Here is a 21,980-nt window from a genome sequence, read left to right as displayed (position 1 = left end):
CCAACAGCAGAAATCCTCCTGACCTCCCTGGCACCAGAAACAGGCCCTATGGGGGACTTATGCCTGATAAAACCATCAGCAGCTGAGGCAGCAGGAGGCAACATGAAACACCTGCCCAAACTGGGTGTAGGTCCTGCCTCAATTCAACTGGCAACCACAGCCCACACTACCGGGGGGGATATAGGGGATTCTTCTGTTCATAGGCTGCTGTTTGTGCTCTATGCACAGTAGAAGACCATCATTTTTAAATAATTCCTCTTCAGATCTATTAAACTATTAGAATATCAGATTATGACACAATCATCAATAGGCTTGCTTGAATCTATGCTGCTGTTGCAATCACCCACTGCATTTTTCCACTCTCTACACTCTTTACTGAGAAGCTAATTTTTACCAAAGCTTCTTTCTTCAATGAATGCTGCATCATGTGTAAATTAATCTTTTGGAAACCTTTGTTCCTTGGTCAGAACTAGGTTATACAGCTATTTCTTGTTATCTGTGTAAGTAGCAATTAGACAGTGCTTAGTCTTGTAATATTACAGGAGAGAAGGCATCTCTCTGCAGATGAGAGATTTGCTATTGCTCTCATATCTTCCCAACTCTTATTTCAATGCATACAGGCTGCACATCAAAATATTAATATTTAATTGAATACTGCATCACCACATCTTAATCAGAGTTGTAACTAAAACATGTCAGTCTGGAAATTTTGGGCATGCTGGGTTTTGTCATATTTCTGTCACTGCTGAGAGAGTGGAGCTGAAATTCTGTTTTGATTCCGCATAAACACCATCTCAGGGATAAATCAATGTCACTAAGGTAAATTAAAGTAGTACAATTGCTCTACTAAAGACTGTAGAGATAAGAAATGTTCTCCTGGACTCACCCAAGTTTGTAAAAGATCAGCATATTCCAGTTTCATTCACAACATGCCATAAAAGTGGAGGAGGGAACAGTACAAATGACAAACTGTGGCTACCCAACTAGGGCCAGCATGAAGTCTTTTTCCTGGTTTGAGAGGGATGAAATGAAGCTGAGGACTTACACTAGTAATAACAGAAGGCGACACAGCCTAGTTATACAATAATTATGTCTAATTTCAACAGCACAAATATTCCATAAGCAACATTATAGGAGGACAAAATGTGGAAAAATTGTGTCTTGCCATTTTACATGTGCACAAGAATTTATGAGGTGATACTTGACTTGGCAATGAATTGTTTCAGGAAGCAATTGACTAAGCTGTTGGCAGTGACCATAACATACAGTAATTAAGTTCCAAATCCTCACAAGGAGACTGAACCAAGGATATGACCAGGGCACACAGCTTTAAGAAAAGTGATTTAAAACCCAGAAAGTTAGTTATTAACAGCCTGAAGGAGAGGTTTAGGAAAATAAAGTTAATGGAATTGATACAGAGGTTGTTTGAAAATGTCTTAGGAGAAGTGAGAGTATGTGTACATACTCCATGCCACAAAAAAACAGAAACAAAAACCCATAAAGTAACAAAGTCTTCGTGGTTAAACATTACAGTTCAGTCAACGTAAATACGCTTCCTTCAAAAATGCAAATGCAAATAAAGAAAACTACTAGATCATGAAGCCTAGGCAAAATCAAATAGAAGAGGATGAAAATGTTGTCAAGGGAGTTATAGATCAGTGCACTTGGTTTATGTTTCCAGACTTGAATTTTTCAAGGCTTCTCTTGTGGATAGGTGCCAAAATGCCACTGGGCCTATCTTTGAAAGCAACAGTAATTTCACGATTTAAAACTCAACTGAAAGCAGATCCAAGAAACACAGATGACAACACTGTTAGCATTAAACCTCTCCTGATTGATATAATGTAGGAGAAGGGAAAGAAAATCTTCTGCTGAACTTCTGCTTGTTACAATTTATTTAAAGAGTTAAAGATCGAGCAGATCTAGTCTGAGGATTGATGGCCAGGCTCCGAGCATTTTCAGAACAAGATGACATTCCCTGAACAAAGAAGTCTGTAATCTAAGATCAGAGAAATTAGGTGCAAGCAAATCATGCTGGAGCAGAGTACAAGGTATCCTGGAGACACTGTACAAACCTTCGCAGTCATGGTGTGAGATACTACATGTCTCGGGTCAAAAGCTAATTTCACAGCTAAAACATGCTGAACAAATATTTGAATAGGACATCAGGGTAGTCCAGAATCCTTCCTGACTGTTGCTCTGCTCCCTATCAATATCTCTGAAAGAGGGTAGAGCTTCTGTAAATAAAATTATTTTTGTTGGATCATAAAAGGAAGGATTGCAAAGACACCTTCAAAGACACTCTCTTAACAAAAAAGTCATCCTAGTGACAGCAGAAGTATTCTAGACAATTGAGAGGCAAACCTTCAGAAGTGGCACTGAAAAGGTAAAGAACAGTGGAACTACTGAATTATTTGCAGCATCTCAGGAAACACTCCCACAGTTGCTGTGGCAAATCACTTGTGCTAAAGAATTATCTGCATTGCAGAATAATAAAAACATTACAACATCTAATATTAAACAGGAATCTGTGTTCCCTTTGAAAAGTCTAATCACATGCAGCATCCTCACTTCATATTATTCCAAGAACTACTAGTCCATTAAAAAAATGAAATTAACAGCAGGAAGTAGTGACGTATATGGAAAAACTCAAAAGACAGAAGCTACAAACAGTAAGCTAAAAAGAAAAGTAACAGGAACTATAAAAAATGTAACTGAGGGCTCTTCTTTCTGTTCTGGCAAAAGAAGCCAAAAGGTTTGGGGGGGGGGGGAATAATTTAAACAATTAAAACAGTAAAAACAGGTCAAATCTCATGTCCCTTTTCTAATGAGATGGACTAACTCTTCAGAGGGAGGCTTTCTTCCTACCAAAAAGACAAGGTTAAGAAATAAGAAGGGGACATGGGGAGGATGACACAAGGCCAAAAACCACAGCAGTTCTCTCAGCACTCACAAACATGGGCATAAATTATCTTCATGGTTAATGCAACCACAACATCAATATTTTCACCTATCTCCTCAATGGCCCCAGAAGCTGCTGACATGTAACATTCGCTTCCCTATTTTTTAGGAAAATCATTGGCAAAAATGTCAGACAGTGTAGGGGAAACTGTCATTTGTGTGTATTTATTTTTTCTTCATGTTTCAAAGCACAAGCACAGTTTATGTCTACTGGCACACTCAGGAGATTAAAGGAAAGCAGGAATTAATCAAAATTAACATTTTTCCAACTGTAATAAATGTATACAGGATAAGAAAAGGAATGTAAAAAGTAAAATATCCTTGTTTCTAGATTGCTGACTTTCAATATCAACCAAATAGTAAGAAACTAAAAAGTTACACAGTTATTACTGTCAGATTCACAGGTCAGGCTCTTCACTGTGCCAAGTTTCTTGTTTGTGTGTGAAGTAAGGAGCACCACAGAGCAGGTTATTGTTCCCTGATAGTCCGGTCCCAGCAAACATGTAGGCTGAAGTGCCCTGGGTCTGCCTTTACCTATGCTAACAGGAACAAATATACTTTCTTTTTCCTTCCCTTGAACTACGAAGGCCAGGAAAGAAAAAGCAAGGATTTTAGTGCAGGACTCTCCAGCTTGCTTTCAGTCTGGTTCTTGCCAGCTCGAGTGGGCATATATGTGTGTCTGCATGTGCTTTACAGCTCCACAGTTACATAGAGCGAAGTTTGGGAAAAGGACTGGACCTTGATGGATAGTTGATGATATTACAGACTAAACATGCCATCAAGAAGACAGAAAACACAAAGTGCTATGGGTTAACTATTTAATTCTCAAAGTGTTATTTATATGACTAAGCATTTAATAAAAGTATGTCCAATTCCAAAATGTTGCCTGCAATGTGTTGTCTTGAATTTAAAACCAGACTGTTCGTGTGCAGAAGGAATAAAATAATCAGTTTAATTTTCAATGATAGATTCTCTAATGAAGGTAGAATAGAAAACACTCCTTCCCTGTTAATGCACTAAGTTTTATGAATAACTAATTTGAATGCCACGGTTCTCTGTGTTACAAGGCAAAGGTGTCTCTTAGGAGATGAGAATCTGCAGCTGCGTATTATCTTCTTAGATCATAACCTTGACTATTATCCAGCGAGCAGTTGCTCTTCCATAGTACACTCCTCTAGGAAACTCACTCAGGATTTTTTCCTGTAATGTTGGCTAAACTTCTTTCGAAATATTAAACTTCGCTATGCCTCTCCAACAGTTTTCTCTTGAATTTCAAGTTTGCAGATTGCATAATAGTGTTATGTTTTTCTCCTCTCCCACAGTTCCATAAACTCCACAATTTTTGCTAAACTTTAACTGCTCCCCAGTTCAGTTCATTATGTGGCTTAATGCTGGGACAGCAAAAATGCAGGAATGACCAGTATCTCATTGGCAACAGTGTGTTCTATGGAGTAGGGCATCAGATATCTCTGTGGTTAAATTGCTGAACTGGGATTTACAACCTAAATTAGTTATTCCAGTACTACAATGTCTGAAAGTCTTACTAGCATTCAAGCATCTAGAAATTCTGTGTCAGTTCTCTATCAGTTCTGAAAAAAGCATCATGTGTGACTATAGCCAAACAATTTAATGCCCTTGAACTTGTTTTCTACCAGTTCGTTGGCAATAGCAGAACTCGTCTCACACAAACTGATGTTTTAAGGATTACATTATATGTGCTTATGAAGCACTCGGGCATAACAGCAAATACGTGGAAGCCTTCAAAGGTTTTCAGTTCTTAGGTGATCTACAAATTTCATTCTTTACCTCTTAAGAGCCATGACTTCACCATTAGCACAAATAACACAAAATTTTGGAGTTAGTATCAGAAAGTTCTTGTGTCTCTCTTTCAGAGTATTCACTCATGCACTGTGGCCAATCTAGAAACTGGTCCTGATTTAAACATGCAGCATGGAAAACAACAAAACAAGGAATCTCCTTTCCCCTTCTTCAATAAGTGATAGGTTTTAGATAAAAAAACAGTTAGGCCTAGTGGTTTGGGCAAAATGCCAAGGAGAACCAAATAGGAAAACCAAGGCACCAGGAAATTGAAGCAAAAAGGGAACAGAGTGCCAGCAAAGATCGTGGCAGAAATTAGAAAGTTATGTACAACTGAAGCAAATCATCTCAAAGGCACACAGACATGAAAAAAAGGCAAGGAAGAGACTTGAGCAGCCATCTGGTTGTGCTCAAACCCAGGTTTAAATTCTCTTCAGAAGTCCCATCTTCTAAGAGACTACACAAGATCTTCTCCCACAGCAGAGAGTAGACTGAAGCAGCCGTTTTGTTAGAGTTGGGAACAGTTTACAATAAGGACAGTCATGATAGTACCCTCAGTATTCATAAGTACAAGCACTGCCACCAAGACCTTGTGTGAGAAAGTAGAGTAAGGAGAAGGTAAAGCTGTAATTCTGCTCAAGGAGTGGAAAAGAATCACATCTTTTTAAAAAGTGTCAGGGATTACAGTGTTGCCAGCACAGACAGGGATTGCTAAGAGCTGTTTTGTCCAAGGTTACTTGCCTGCTTCCATGGGGATGCAGTGCCACCAAAAATGTTACTACAGGCTGTGACTGAACATTGCATCTCAGCCCAGCACAGCTGCAAGAAAATTTGATGCTAAGCATCTATTACAGGCAAAGAGCAAAGACTGGCTGCAGCTTCTGGCAGAACTAAACCAATAAGCTCAGATTAGATGGAATATGGAGCCCAGAGAAGGGGAGTAACTCCTCATTTTCTTCTCATTCTCTTTTCCTTCACCCAACGTCTCTCCACTTGCAAAATTTTCCCTTAGAAGAATTTGTCCTATTCTGCTCAGTCATTTCTAGTTTGAAAAATTTATTTCTTCAATGAATGCTGAAATTCTCCATCCTGGTAGAAGCAGATGATTGCAACTGCCACCTCAATACAGTTTTAGATGTATATGAGCCCAAAAGCTTCTCCACACAAAACTCACTATAAATGGCTCTTAAAAAACAGACAAAAGGATAAAGAGGTTTCAGTATAGACTGTTAATGCCACTTTTTGACCTGGTGTCTGGTAGCTTCTATATTTTCCACAATTCAATAAATAAATTGTAGATTTTGCACAGAAGGGAATTCACATTTGCTATCCCTGAATATGTCAACAGTTCTTCCACAGAGCTTAAGTGAGAATTTTTTCAGGTGTCAGACAAGCTAAAAGCATGTTCATGCTAGTACCTCAGCCCATTTTTGCACCTGCTTTCAGGAATTCACAATACAAAGCATTCCCTGAAAAATTCAAACTATATGTGACTGAGTGAAACAAGGGTCAACCAAAGCTCATATTGGCAAATTACCCAGGAACAAAGTATACTTCAGAGACTGCATGTGCCTACTTAGGTCAAATTAACCCTCAACAACAATAAAAATATAACACTGAAAGAACTTACCAACTAGCAATCTCAGGAGTCATAAGCTGGTCATGTGTGCTTTTACAATGATGGTAACTTTATCTTGTTGCTGGTTTCCTGTTTCCCTGTATACTGAGAGGGGACAAAGACCTCACAGCTTTGTCCCACTACAAAAAATTCAAGCAGAAGTCACATCAAGTAGGGGATTGCAGAGTGTACAGTACATAGAAAAATGCAGAAAAACACTTAAACACCTGCATCTATGGGACTAGAATCCCATGTAGCAAAATTCACTAACAGTCCTGGAATTGTGCTAAGACCAACTTTGCCCATGGAGGGCTGTGTAAAGCTAAGTGCTATTATTATGTTCCTAAATGGCATCCTGCGTCTCCTAGAACGCTTCCATCAACGCTGCCTCCGCACAATCCTAAACATCCACTGGTCAGACTACGTGACCAATACATCTGTTCTTGAACAGGCAGCAATCACAAGTATTGAGGCCATGCTACTGAGAACGCAACTGCGATGGGCAGGGCACGTCTCCAGGATGAAGGACCACCGCCTCCCTAAGATCCTGCTCTATGGTGAACTTGCCACTGGCTGTCGCAAGAGAGGAGCTCCGAAGAAAAGATACAAGGACTCCTTGAAGCAACAACTCAGCCTTGGGCATATTGATCACCATAACTGGTCTACTCTGGCCTCTAATCGGGAGGCCTGGAGACAGACCATTTATAATGCTGCTGATGCTTTTGAGAAAGCACGCAGGATCACTCTTGAGGAGAAAAGACAACGCAGAAAGAATCGAGCCTTGCAGAATATACCATCTAAGGAGTCTTTCTGCTGTGTCTTTTGCAACCGGACGTGTCTATCTCGTATTGGCCTTTTTAGCCACCAACGCGCTTGCAAGAAACGTGGGTAGAGTCCTTCCCAAATCTTCGTTCGCGAAGCCTAGCCATGATGATGAAATGGCATCTACATAACGTGTAAAAAATTGCTTCTGTATAAATCACCGAGATTTAGAAAATAAAACTGAAAACACCTACTTAAATATTGGCATGGTTTTCCCGTGTTTTTACACAATTCTGTCCTCAAAAGTTGGATAGTGTCCAATCATCATATCTGCTTTGAACTATTATTAGCCTGTTATTCTTAACCTGTCAAGTATATAGCTATTACATGAATATCATAATTTCCTTATAAGACACACTGTATTTAATCACAGATCACAGTATTCACCTGCAATGATTCCAAAATTTAGAACTGGCCAAGCCTTTTGGTAACAAGTTAATTTTCTACCAGAAAACATGGGCAACTTCTGAGAAGAGTTCCAGACCTCAGTGCAATGCTACATAAACTCTTCTGGAATTTGTTCTTTTTGCCTCCTGTTACATTCATGACTGCCTATTCTTCATTCATGGGTCTTTTGCTGCCAATATGAGTAGAATTAATTCTTTTTTCACAAGCAGGTAATCAATGCAATCAACTAAGGCAACAGGATTTACTCCTTGGTTTAAAACTTATCTTTTAGGGTTCATTACTTGGATCATAGTACCATTAAAGTAACTGGGAAAAATGCCCAGATATCAGATATTAGATGTTCATATTAGAAACTACTGTAAACAAGGATTAAATTCTGCTTGCCGATCACACCTACCCAGTCCTTCTGCAGCTTGTAATTCTCTGCATAAAGAGGGAGAGACATGCTTGCATGCACATTGTCTCCCAGACTTTCTATTGCAAATACTCTGCTTTATTTTTTAGCCTAAATAAGCTAATAAGAAAATTATTAAAAGAGATGGCAAGGTTAAATAATGTTGGTAAAAAATATTAAAAGTTGTCAAAAAATAAATTTCTGTTTTGAAAGCATGATGCCTTTTCTAAAGAAATGCTAGAAAGGGGATGCACAGTATGCAGATATCTGATTTCAGAGCTGGGCACAGAGACAATCTCGCACTGAAGACAGTAAAGACTTGAGTAGATAAGAGTAATGCTGACAGCCTAACCTGAAGCTCTAAAGATGTAACTCTGTTTGATGAGTACCTTAGGAAATGTTTCTTGTGAACAAAGGAAAACCTAATGGTTTAAATCAGATCAAGGGTTGGATATGATTTTTGCATTGTTACCTTCATTGCAGCAGATATTTCAGTGACTCTGAAAGAACCTACGGAATGAATTAATCTGCTCTTCATTATGCAACAGAAAGTAACATCTTTTATTCCTGTACAGAACTGATTCTGGTCCTTCCAGCAACTGGATTTTCTTCTGTTCTAGTTGAAAAATGTAGGACAGACAACAATAGTTTTTAATCTTCCTGCACATCTTGGAAACATTTTTTTAATGATTTTCTGCCAACACTCTTCTACTGAGAGCTTTCACATGGTTCACAGCTAATGTAATCCTACATTTTAAAGAGGATGGATTACAGAGAATTATCCTCCTGTTTATATTGCAAGTGGTGAAAGGAACCTTTTTATTTTCTCTGATACAGTTTTATTTCAGAGCAGTGGCCTGGAAACAACTGTGCCGTTATGGTCAGCTTGTGCCTTTGGTCACACCACCACCCGAGTAACTAAGAGGAAGAGACACCTTTAAGGCATAAATTTCCCTGTTTCCCTTCACTTCAGAAGTAGTGAAATGATTTTTTCTTTTTCTTTTTTCTTCATGAACCAGTATTGGTGTTATCACATGATTCACTTTCTCCTGCTGGCTTTCATTTCTTTTTTGACTGTAAGTTCATTCAGCCTGGCGCTATAGAGAGATCAGATACTATGGGAATGCATTTTTAGCTGCTTCCATTTCACTTCATTAACAACAAAAATAAACTGCAGTAATTTGCTATTCCTGTCCTCCTCTATCTCCCTGTTGTACATCAAAGGTAAGGGAGAGAGTCAGTTTCACTAGTTCATCATTTGTTCTTCCCCCTTCTCCAACTCATACTCTTGGCATGAAGGTGAGAAATAAAGATTCCAAATAGTTCCTCTCTTTCCTACACCTAAATCAGGTTCAGATAACACGTTTATATAAGTGCTCTGTGGAAACCTGCACAATCTAATATTTGATACCTAGTTCTTTTTGCTGACAAACAACAGGTTCTCAACGTTAAGACCTTACTAAACATTTAATATATGCGGTGGCCAAAGTAACGCTGCATTACATGCAATAGAAGTTCTTGGTGAGAAAGATTTCTGGAGAAAGCTGCACAAATGTCTCCTTCCAACTTCTGGCCAAAAGGCAAGAAGGCCCTTCATGCTCTTGTTTTCATGGAACAGAGAGAGAAGTATTACACTGATATGTACAGCCCTCTGCTTTTCCTTGTTTTAAAAAGCACTGTAACAATATTTACCTTTAAAAACTAATTATTGTTTTGTCCTCTTTTCCTGACTGATTGCAAACACAGATGTTTCAGTGAAAACGAAAAGACTGGCATATCACTATCAACGTCCTGGTTTCTTCAGTCAAGGAAGGTAGAAAACACATCTTTGCTGAACCTCATATAAAAATTAAAAAAACACAATTAACTCAGCCTCCAAGCCACATGAACAACATTTTTTGAGAGTATTAATTACTTCAAGCAGCTGTTCCAGAGGTTACATAAACTTCATAGTCTAACCAATTTCCCCATGAACCTATATATCCTAAGCACATACAAAGGCCTCAGCAGTGTAGTAAGAAATACTGGAGTTCTGAACTACAAGACATGGGCTATTACCCAAATGATACAGGCTATTGCCTAATTTCTATAAAAGAAGTTATGGTACCAAAGATGAAGAGACTAAGGAATTAACGGCAGACTGCTCTTTCAAACTTTTAAAAAACAACACTCTTTTTTAAAGTCATCATTTACAAAGGTCATGACACTGATAATCTGAAGCTGTTCCACAATTATTTGGTCCAATGTAATAAAATAAAGTCATACAGTCTTCAGTCCTAAAAAAAAACAGACTGCTGCTCCAGTCAATAGCTAGTCTTAGACAGTCTACTCAGATCTCTTCAAACTAAAAAGCTGGTTTCTGTAGAACTGCTCAGGTTTTATAACAATGTAATAGAGTGTATAATCTGGGCCAAGTTTGTTGTGTCAGTAATGCACCCACTTAAACTAAGCACTTTCATTTTCATATTACTGCTAGTTCCTTAGAAAAATGTCCTACTAGATTTGGTCCACTGGAAGAAGATCCAAACTTATGCACTTCGTGCTCAACATATTTCTAGGCATGCATTGGTGCACAAACAACTGCCAGCTTATTTTGTATGAAAGCATAACTACACCAGACTGCTTGTATGTAGCCAAAATAGGAATCAATTGCTGTTTGTGTTCAGTAACTAACAAATGCAGTGAAAATTAAGCCCAATACACATTCAGAATATATGAACTGATTTGAAACAATGCATAAACTAATACCAATGGCCAAACTAAGAAAACGAGATTTAATTATTTAAAAAAAAAAAGTCTTAGATGTATTGCTTCATAAACATCTACAGTGGTCACAAGCACTTGTGAAATTATTGCTCAAGTATAATACTTGATTTGAACTATTCAAGAGGGAATTAATATAGAAGCTCTTTGTGCATATAGCAGAAGGAAACGCAGCTCATCTATGGTCAAATAAACTGCTCTGCACTTTCTTGCAATATGGAGCAGAAGATGATGAACCAGCTCAACCAACACACCTGTATGCAACCGACCTTGAATTCATCCAGTTGCACTGTCATTTTCTACCGTAAGAATTAATCTGCAGAAGGATCTGTTTGCAAAATGAAATATTCACACTATATTTAAAGTGTATTATGAGCCATTTTTTTCCTGCCACAGAATTTTTGCATCAGTAATTATTTCTTGGAAATCAGAGTTTAGCTGAAAGTTACTTAGATGCAAGAGATGAAAACTCTGGCTTGCTCACCTCCAGCTGATGTTCTTCAACTGTGCCAGAATTCTGTTTGTGCAGCTGCTGTGCTGCTTTTAAAGTAGGAGAAGAATGAAATCCCTTCATAACTGATTAACTTTTTTGTTTTGTATCTCTGGGTCAAGCATATCTTCCTCTGGACTCATTTGGAGTAGATAATTATGGGGTTTCTGCAGATGATCAATAGATTGTTCCCACATACCACCAAGACTGTTTGCAAGTGATCCTTAATAAACAAGGGGATAGGAAGCCTGATAGATTCCCAAGTTCAGTTCTCAACACAGTTCATGTGAATATTTCTTGATCACTGCATGCTAGATTAGCCTTGAGAAAAAGTACTAAGCAGAGCTGTTTCATAATGAACAGGCTACTTTCTGCCTCAGGGGAACACTGCAGTATTCTGAAGGTCTTCCTGCCCATATAAATCACGTTGTATGTATTATGCCAGGTAATCAGGATGCAGAAGTCATTCCTTTGCTTTCCCTTTGGTTGATGAGTCTTACCCATTCAAGTAATTCTGCATTTCCAGGATCTGCCTGGAATCAATCTGCAAAGAGGATCTATGTGTAAGTGGCACTTAGGGACGTGGTTTAGGGGAGGACTTGGCAGTGTTAGGTTTATGGTTGGCCTTGTAGATCTTAAAGGTCTTTTCCAACCTAAATGATTCTATGATCTGACTTGAGTCAACATGGAACCCCCCTATGAGTGAATTTTTATGGAGGATTTTGATGGACCAGTGCAAAACAGCAAATAGCAGACACCAAAATCTGACCCACAACTCTTAAAGCAAGTATTTGAACAACCCTAAGAATTAGATTGATGGTGCAAGCCCACAAAATTTTTACACTTAGTTAAGCAGTCGTTGCTTTAATATTTTTATATCTTTTTCCATAAAGTGGTTCTACTCCAGTAGTCTGGTACTCCTGAATGCTACAATAACAAATTTTTTAGTGGTGAACAACACAGAGAAAAAAAGAAATATAGTTTCGGGATCTTGAGGAATTATGATAGATAAATAAGGCAAAAATAACTTAAAGAGCTCTGAAAAGTCTTGAGCTTCTTTAAAACCAATAGTGCACAACAAATGAAATAAAAGATGTAATGCTGATATCACTAAACATCAGGGTTGGTATCTCTTAAAATTAGTGTTGCAGCCCAGGTCTAAGCTACTCCTTGACGAGTGTAAGCAATGGGATAGTGGGAAGTGAAGTAATATGATGAACTGCTGCTGGAGGGCAGGAGAAATAGGTCTCAGCATTTTGGGTTGCCTAGGAGCCCAAATGGAACACAAACCCCATGAGCAGCTGAATTTTTTCAGACTGCATCATCACTCTGCCTGTGTTTCAAAATCTTTTAATTCTTTGATATCTTATAGAACATACACAGGACTATCCCATACACAGGACTATCACGTAATCTTCAATTTTCAGGTATGTAAAGCTATTTCATGAACCAATTGTTCTACGCTTACTCCAAATTGACCTAAATTGTTATTAGTCGCCACAGAAATATTTCCAGTGGCTATTTCTTCCCATCTATAGCTATTAGTCAAGGTGACATAGGAAGTGTTGAAATGGCAGATCTTGTTAGAACACTAATAGGAAAAAAAGTTAATAATTCTTCAAGTTAACTTTATGACCAATTAATCATACAGTGGGATGAGTGCTGGAGGCATTCTGTTCCAGATGCATATCCTAATCTACCTGCACTAAAGCACACCTCAGGAAGACAGCTTTGTGGTTGAAATATAAAGCAGGCTGAGCTTAGAGAAATTCTCTTTTGGACTACCAGGAATTCAGACTATGAAATAAAATCTTTTGCATTTTGTGAGTGTTGTGTTACGCAATGCCGTGTCACTCTTACCTCCATGGGAAAGGCCTTAAAATTAACTGTGTGTTCAGAACCACGCTGGTTTTCTCTCCCCCAGTGAAATCGAACATCGTGTAGCTCAAACTCATGTCCCCGAGGTAATGGTCCGCCTATTAACACTGGGAAAGAAGAAAAGTGGTAAGGAACTTGACTTTCGAGGCAGAGAAGCCACTGAAGCAGAGAATCAGTTGTATTCTTCAAATATAATGAGTAGATTGCAGCAAGCTTCTTTTTTATGAGTGGCACCAGAGAGGAGAAGAGTAAAGTTGACAGACTTGACACCTTCACTTTCAAAGTACTATGCAGGTACAGAACATGAATTGAGGCAGTTATGTGAAACTGCTGTCATACTGCACTCTTTGTTTTATGATGCGGAACACATCTGGACACACCACCAAAAAAAAAAGTGTACCTTTATCAGTCAGAAGAATGAATATGTTTATTGCTCTTATCAAGATATTAGCCATGTGCTCTAAACAGATGGCAGGGGTTCTGAATTGAATGGGGAAAGTAGTCCAAATGCTTAATCTCCATGACCTATATTTGCTATGAGTCACAGAAATTAATAGAAAACTTTGATTGCAAATATATCACTAGGTAAAGGTGTTCAGTCAGGCTGACCAGCTGTCAGGCTTCTGAGACACAGAATGCCTCCATATGAAAATATAATCAGACCTACACACCAGAGCAGCAACAACACACCTCATTTAGCTTAAAACAGCTTCTAGGCAGGGAAGGCTTTTCTTTACTTCCTTCATTTAAACATCTGGAATTTCTTAAAAGCATTTGTCCACAATTGCAACACAGGCACAAAAAAAATTATACAGCAACTCAATACTTTTGCATTAATAGAGACTTCCACCATAAGTAGTAAAAACAAGCAATTGTGAGGCCCAAACTACTATGGAATTAATCAGTGGAAATGTTTTGCCCAGGGATTTCTGAATCTGCTTCAGATCAAATATCAGACCACATGCTAGAGGTAACTTCCCACTAAAATCACTGAATACTGGCTTCTAGGCAGGGCTGGATTTTATTTAACGGCATTCACAGTCTTCCCCAGAATCCATTAAATTCTAGCTTACATTTCATGGACTTGGAATGAATCTTTTACAATCTCCGATAATTAATAAGGATTATTTAGCTGCATAAACTACAGCTTTAGGAAATTAATTCCATAATACAGTTATTTTGCCACACAAACTATACAGCCTGAGTTTGGAGCACAAGATATAGTGTGATACTAAAACATATTGAATCATATTTCAACTGTACAAATACAAAACTGAAGATACAGAACTATAAAAAACTGAAAGAAAACTGACCAATTTTGGTTTTCATAAGTACCAATTAGGTTGGAGGAAAAAAAAAGTCAGAAATTCCAATTACTCCTTCTTTAATAATTCCTCACAACTAATCTACCAGACATTAGGATTTCTAAAATGAATTTTCCTAATTGTATAGATTCAGATTTGCTACTTAAACTTGTTTTATCTGTATTCTATCTATACCTATATCCCCTACAGAGAAAATCTACATATCTGGTGAAAACTGGGGGAAACAACGATTGAAGTATTTAAAGAAATATGAACAAATATAAAGAATCATGGTACTCAATTAGTGCTATTTCTTAGGAAAATTGAGCATTTTCTCTGTTTTAAAATACTGCTTCTAGGAAAACTCTAACTAGAACAAATGTTCTCTATAGGATGTAGTCATGGATCTCCAGGAGCTTCATAGAGTTTATTTCCGAAGCTTAAGCTATAACACTGATCCCACGATAAAAGTATTTAGACGTATGAAGTAAGTTTATCTTTCCTTTGCCTTTCATTAGATCCTGATTCTTGTCAATGTATGAAATATGTTTAACTTCACTTTGTCGTTCACCAATTTTTGATCCTCATTAGAAAATGTTTCTGAAATGATGATCCACTGTGCAATCTGCTGCTGGCTTAAGAGAAGTCTCTCTGTTAGTAGGATGTGCTCTAAAGCATTTTTCAGTACACAATTCCATTACACAGTTGGTCATGGTTCTTCCACTTAATGCATAACACATGTACCAGCATCAAAACAAAAGCAGCCTGTGAAAATGTTTGCAATTAAATAATGAAAAGGATTTGGGAATTCCAGATGGACTGTGTGTCTTGAATTAAAGGATGAAATCAATCACCAGTAATGACAAATTGATTTTTAATATGTATCTTAATCAGTTTACTTTTTTCCATAAAGAAGTTTTCCTTTGACTGTTAACATTACAGTAGATGAGGATCTCTTGCACATTAATTGGACAGAGTTTCAAAAGCATTTAATGCTCAACAGTTCCCATCAAAATAATCTGGCTAAATGGATTTGTCATCAGAGATCCCCTGTGAGGAAAAGAAACTGCAGGAGTTTCCTCAATCCCTCAAAATTGGCCAGAATACTAGGTCAAACACAGCTTATTAACTCTTTTCTCCTCTTGGAAGGGATAATAAAGGATAATAAATGTTGCCTTCTCCTTCCCAAAAATGGAAAAATTATTCCCAACTTACTAATGGAGAATGGGAAATCATGTAACATGAAATCTAAGGAAAAGCTGAAACTAAACCAAGATTTCCTAAATCATAATTCCATACTTCAGTCAAAAACTTTAACTCTATTTCACATTTTCTTATAATTCAAGACTCATCAGTCTGGCATCACACTGCATTCAAGTATAAAAAGAAGTCTTTCCTTTCTTCTAATTCTCTTAGTGGTTTTGCACACACATTTAGGTGTGTTGGTCCCATCTTATTAATTATGGCTACTAAGTTATAAACTGCCCTTGGGAAAGGTAGGATTGAAGGAGTTGCATTTTGGCATGCAAGTGATGAGGTCATTTGTGGTCTCTCTCACTTCCTCCACAGGAGAATTCAAGAATTCCTGATCCTGCGGGGAGAACCTTGTCCCTTGAGAAAAGAGCTCTGCTTCTGATGAAGGCACTAAAACTGACTGGAAGTAGAATATTTCTGTTTTATTGCAAATCTGCAAAATTCTGTGGAAAGAAATGTGTTGCAATAATACATGGAAATTATCAAGGAAAGGAAATTATAAAGGAAAGCATCATTATTAAAATGACAAACCCTTCCTTTTTAAAAAATTCAGTGTAAAACTGAACTGACTCCCTCACTCTCAGCACAGCTGTAGTTCCAAGTATTACTGGGATATCAGAAGGAAACAAAAGTTGGAATGCCTCACAGTTTGACAATGTTCAGCTGTTTAAATGCCCCCAAAAGGCGGTTACTAGCTAAGACTGGTTAGAATAACATAGATGTTCTTCCAAACACATGGTAAGAACTACCACAGTGCTGGAAAGCACAATGGACTTTTTTCTCCCTACTTTCTTGTCTCCTTCATACAGAACAGCTTATCCAGTTGAAAAGTCAAGTAAGATAGTGCAATTTCACTTAAGTTGGAACTGTTTCTTTTATTATTTGCTTCTAATTCATATTTGATGAATGACACCAAAAATGTCACCTTTCAAGAAACGAGGACTACTTTGCTACCTGGTCCTCACCAATGCTGGGAGCACGTATAACTGGCGTTTCTATCTTAGTGTCCAAATCTGCACTTAGCACTCAGAATGCACTCAAATTAATGGAAAAAGTTCTTTTAACTTATGCGGTCTTTGGACCAAGGACAAACATAGCCCGCTGTACAGAATAGTTTGGCACCATATTATCTTAGCAGCAGTCTGGATTGCTTCTGAATGCAGACAGCTGTTAATGCTAGTGAATTGGAGGACACCACCACAAGAAGTAATTCTTGACATGCTCTGAAGCAATTTGACTGACTATCTGAATGGGCACAACTGCTCACTGCTGGGAAAAGCTACTGTTCCTACACTCCAAGATACACGTACAGCGAGTCTTAAGGCAACACAAGTTTTAGCAGGGAAAGCCAAGGCAATGTTTCAGCATACCTGATTTTGACTTCAGGGCAATCTGAATCGAATGCCCGTCGTTGATCACTTCACAGTCACGACACACTACGTAGTTCGGTGACAAACGCACTTCCAGAAGCGAGGGGTCATATTTAGCTTCTCTCGAGTTCAAGTTAATGGGCGATTGGTACTCCCCGTTAGCATCGGGGAAAATCAGCCCCCACTCCACTCCTGAGGCACAAGGGAAAAGCTGTTACGGGGGGACCCGGCACCCTGCGCTGTGGGACGGCCAGACCCTCCCCGCCCCACACCCACGGCCTCGCCGCTGCCCCGAGGCTCGGGCAGGGGCTGCTCCGCCGCACCCCAGCCCGCCGGACCCGGACATGGCCCCACGCCCGCCGCCCCGCGCTGCCCTCCCTTGGCGGGGACCGACCTGTCCCCGCCAAGGGACGGCGCTTCCCCGCTCCCCGCACCTCGGGGCGGCCAGGGGGGCGAACGTCCGTTCTCTCCGCCACTGAAATCCCCTCGCCATCTCCTCCTCCCCCGGCCGCGGTCAAAGTTTTTCCTCGGTGGAGCCGCCTCCCGCTCCTCACCTTCCTCGTAGCCCCACTCCGGAGCCTCCTCCCGGCGCGGCGGGGGCTCGGCGCCCTCGATTAGGCTCCTGTCAGCCATGGGCGGGCGCCCCGGGAGCGGCCGGGCGGGGTGTGCGGTGTGTGAGCGTGTGCGGGGCGAGGCTGCCTGGCGGCGCTCCGCACCAAGGCTCGGACCTCCCTCCGCCCTCCCGCCCCCGCCCGCGGCTGTCGGCGTGCAGAGGGGCAGGGGAAGGGGCAGGGGCGCCGCCGGGTGAGGCTGGCAGCCGGTCACTGTCCCAAAGGGGCGGTGGGGCGGGCGAGGGGTGAGATGACAGCCGTTGCCCGGGCTGGCGTCTCCCGTGGGATGCTAATCTCCTGGTCCTCCCTGCGTCTTCTTCGCCTTCCCCCGCGGGCTGCTCCCGTCGCCTGGGGACGGAATGTTTGCTCTACCCCTCCAGCTGTGGCACAGGAGGTCTGTGCGCCCGGGAGAGCAACTTCAGTAAAGGGAAGGGCAAAGCCCTGCCACTGGGGAGGAACAACCCGGGCACCTGGACAGGCTAAGGGCTGCCTGGCTGGAATGCACACCTGTGGGTCCTGGTGGGCATCAGGTCGGACGTGAGCCAGCAGTGTGCCCTTGCCGCAAAGAAGGTGAATGATATCTTGGGCTGCATTAGGCAAAGCAATGCCACCAAGTCAAGGGAGGCGATCCTGCCCCTCTGCTAAGCGCTGGTGAGGCCACACCTGGGGTGCTGGGTCTAAATCTGGTCTGTCTCAGAACAAGAGACATGGACCTACTGGAGAGAGTCCAACAATGGGTCATGAACATGGTTAAGGTACTGGACCACCCCTCCTATGAGGAAAAGCTGAGAGAGCTGGGACTGTTCAGCCTGGAGAGGAAGAGGCTCAAGGGGAGCTCATAAGATACACACAAATACCTAAATGAAAGATGCAAAGAGAACAGAGACAGGCTCCTTTCAGCGGTGCCCAGTAACAGGACCAGTGGTGATGGGCACAAACTGAAACGTGAGGTTCCTTCTGAACATCAGGAAATACTTTTTACTGTAAGAATGACTAAGCCCTAGCACAGGTTGCCCAGGGAGATTGTGGAGTCTCCATCCATGGAGGTATTCATCTGAACACAGTCCTGGGGAACTTGTCCTGGGCAACCCTGCTTGAGCAGGTGATTTGGACAAGGTGATCTCCAGAAGTCCCTCGCAATCTTAGCCACTCTGTGATTCTGCGGTTACTCCTCACCCCACAGCACTGTGCCTGTCCTATGCAGGGATGAAGGCTCTCATGAGGGTAAGGCAACCACTGAATAAGCAAGGCAGCCATGCTATGTCCCTTTGGTCCTGAAGGAGAGTTGAAACATCTTTACAAAGACCCTTTCACTTAGGCCAGATCCAGAAGTGTGGTATCAGCTCCTCCTGCAGATTATACAAGAGGTAGGGTTTGAGAAAAGTCTCTCCCCAACACAAAGGTGCCTCAGTTCAAGGTTATGAAAGGACCTTTCCTTCTTCTTTGATGAAAGCCATGCATGGAACTAGGAAACATTCATTCTGTCAAGGGAAAAAAGGAACAGAAGGGACCTCTGGTACAGAGATCTCTTCTAGGCAGTGGCCCAAACACTTGCATCAGTGAATGCAAGGGGAGCGGGAACCCAGTATCAACAGTCTGAAATCCCTGACAGCAATCAGAAAAGGCAACAGAGGCAGTCAAATAGCATTGCCATAATGGTAAAGGGGAAGTGCCCTTTGCTTACCATCCTTGTCCACTTAAAGACAGTGACCAGACCTCCCTGCATTCTGGTATCCCAAGAGGATAACATCTTGATCCTGTGCTGTTGATCCACCAGGTTTGATCTAGGTGTGGACCTCATTGTGCCTCAGTGTTCCCCAACTCAGCAGCAGTACCTGCGCTTTCTGCTCAGCACTGACATGGGAGCAGAAATTATCATCACTGTGAATGTGAGATGAAAGGAGAAGGACTGAAATGAAACTTCATTAATGAAGCAAGAGAGTACTGGTTCATGAGCTGCATGCAAGGTGAAAAGAAAATAGGACAAAACAAGTAGAATGTACTAGGTTGGGTTTTTCTCAAGATCAGAAGAGAAACACAGGTTTCCTTCTGCAACATCCTTAGTTACTCTCTTCACTATTGATGGTTGAAAGGAATATATACTACCCAAACAAATTACAACTGTGGTGCAGCTTACGGAGGCAAAAAATAGCAAATAGACATTTTTCATATAGTGAGAACCTGATATTAGTACAAACAGAAAAATCAGATTTTAACATACATTTTAGTCACGTGAGATATGATGTTGTCAATGCATACCCATCTCCCATACCAAATTGTATTTATTAGTTGTTACGTTTTATCCCCTAATCACGTCTTTAACCCACACCAGCTGCTTCTATTAATGTCAATCCCTTTGAATCATTGCTCAACCACACGAGGAAAAAGCAAACATTCCCCTAAATCATCACTGATTCTGGTCCATCTGACTGGAAATTCATTTTCCTCTTCAGAGTCTCATATTTTGGAAAAAAAACAAGCAGTCCTAGGGAGCTGGGCTCATACCCTTACTCCTCGAAATACTGTATTTCATTCATGGCCTCTATTGAGTCCTTTCCTGCAGTAGCTTTCCTGTGGGATGTCTAGAATTTCATGCTTATGAGGGGCAACATTATCAGGCCTATAAGTTCCTGTTTTGCAATAAACACTTTTCATGGTTTTCCATAGTTCTGATGGTTTGCATTCATAACTGAACTTAAGAACTAAGCAACTTGTATTTTTTGCCCTTCCTTTTAACCTTAACATTCTTTCCATATCTCTCTGCAAAATTAGGCATAGCAGGTAAAGATTACTGAATAGTTGGGATTTCTTCATTCCCATATGTCTGCTGACTAGTTTTCTGTTCATATATCCTGTTCCTTCCATAGTATCTGTCAGGCATAGTATGATCTAATCAACAGATTAGATTCCACTGAAGATTCCTGCAACTTCTTCAGTGGTGAAGTGTGTAACAATGGAGTTTGTCTCTTCATAATGAAATGGAGCATGGAACAGACCTCTTACATTAAACTCCAACCACAAATGCAGGTATTGACCTGACCAATCTCTGCACAAACCAACTCGTTCATTTATGAGCTTAGCTTCAAGTAAAAGGATTGAGACAATCGGATGGAGACAGTGGCATGATCTAGGCCTTGTTCAAGATCTGTGGGATTTGATCTCCTTTAATGATGTAGGCACACCTAAAATTGTTTGTGTAGATGTTCCCAATAGTTGAACTTACTATGAAAAGATGTTAAATATATAATACATATAAATACACTCTTTATTCTGTAAAAGTTCATTGCTCATGATGGCTCAGCACACTGATAAATCTGTAGGGAGGCACAGTTATGGTTCTCAAGCTACTATCAAACAGATGGGCAAAAAGTAGGAGAAGCCCAGCCAACATGACCTTCATAAGTGACATAATACCTCACCTACAGAAACAGGAGGAGGGCACCTCTCTCCCAAATCCCAGTTCAGCCTTTAATTCTGTGGAACCTGCTGACTTCTTGTTTAATTGGGATTAATGATCATACCCTTTGATGATAGCAGGGAAAAAAGCTCAGGCACAGATCCAGGGCTTAATAGTTCCTCTTTGAACTCACACGACAGAAGTTCAGAAGCAGTGTAGTCTCTAACATTCCTTTTATCAAACAAGAAATGGCATTTTGAAACATGGTTGATATCATACTTAATCCTGGTAAGATTGCAAGAAACTATTCTTGTGTTTCCTATATCTAGATATTATTATTTTCTCGACAGTCACTGATTTTTCTTCAACAGACTATATACCTTCCCCAAACACCTTAAAATGTATATACTCAGAAAACTAGGCTTGAACCAGAATTCTCCATCCAAAAACTATGCAATTGATATGCATAAATCATCATTAATGACTAGCAACACTTTTTAAGGGGTTATATTTCCTCAACTGTACTTACTGCTTTCACCACTCCAAAAGGGAGAGTCCAATGCAGGCAACTGTACAGGTTAATAAGAAATCTACAGGAAAAAAATCCAGAATTACATACAAGTTATTTTAAACTATACATTTCTACCTGCGGGATTCTTTCCAGGCCGTAGAACTGCGAGTTATTTCTCTGATTCGAGGGATGAGAAATTCAGACTGTGAGATGATCATATTTCCTTTATTATCCACTTTTTTCTTTATTACCTTTCTGCCAGCATAGAGTAGTCGAGGACACATAGGACTTAATATTTTGATAAGGAGATAAATATTCTGTGGGATAATAGAGCATTCCATTTGAGGCAATTTAGAGTCTGCTTATGCTTCTCTAAGCCAA

At 40.2% G+C, this 21,980-nt stretch overlaps 1 protein-coding gene across 2 annotated transcripts in view; it reads right to left on the bottom strand.

Annotated features, from left to right (window-relative positions):
• Positions 1 to 17,775, bottom strand: part of CA8 (carbonic anhydrase 8) — a 50,445-nt gene extending 32,670 nt beyond the window's left edge. The window contains exons 1-3 of one of the 2 annotated variants that reach the window (XM_027707383.1): positions 17,635 to 17,775; positions 17,081 to 17,272; positions 13,135 to 13,259 (exon numbers count right to left, since the gene is read on the bottom strand). In XM_027707383.1, the coding sequence (XP_027563184.1) occupies positions 13,135 to 13,259; positions 17,081 to 17,272; positions 17,635 to 17,713 (396 nt within the window). In that variant the 5' untranslated portion in view covers positions 17,714 to 17,775. The remainder of the gene's footprint in view (positions 1 to 13,134; positions 13,260 to 17,080; positions 17,273 to 17,634) is intronic. The other variant, XM_027707446.1, reaches the window with a different exon arrangement.
• Between the last annotated feature and the right edge of the window lie 4,205 nt (positions 17,776 to 21,980).

The sequence above is a fragment of the Neopelma chrysocephalum genome, unplaced genomic scaffold, assembly GCF_003984885.1.
Source record: "Neopelma chrysocephalum unplaced genomic scaffold, ASM398488v2 Primary Assembly neopelma1_22, whole genome shotgun sequence".
NCBI classification, from domain to species: Eukaryota; Metazoa; Chordata; class Aves; order Passeriformes; family Pipridae; genus Neopelma; species Neopelma chrysocephalum.
Note: the sequence above shows the minus strand (reverse complement) of the source record. Positions and strands in the feature narration are given on the sequence as shown.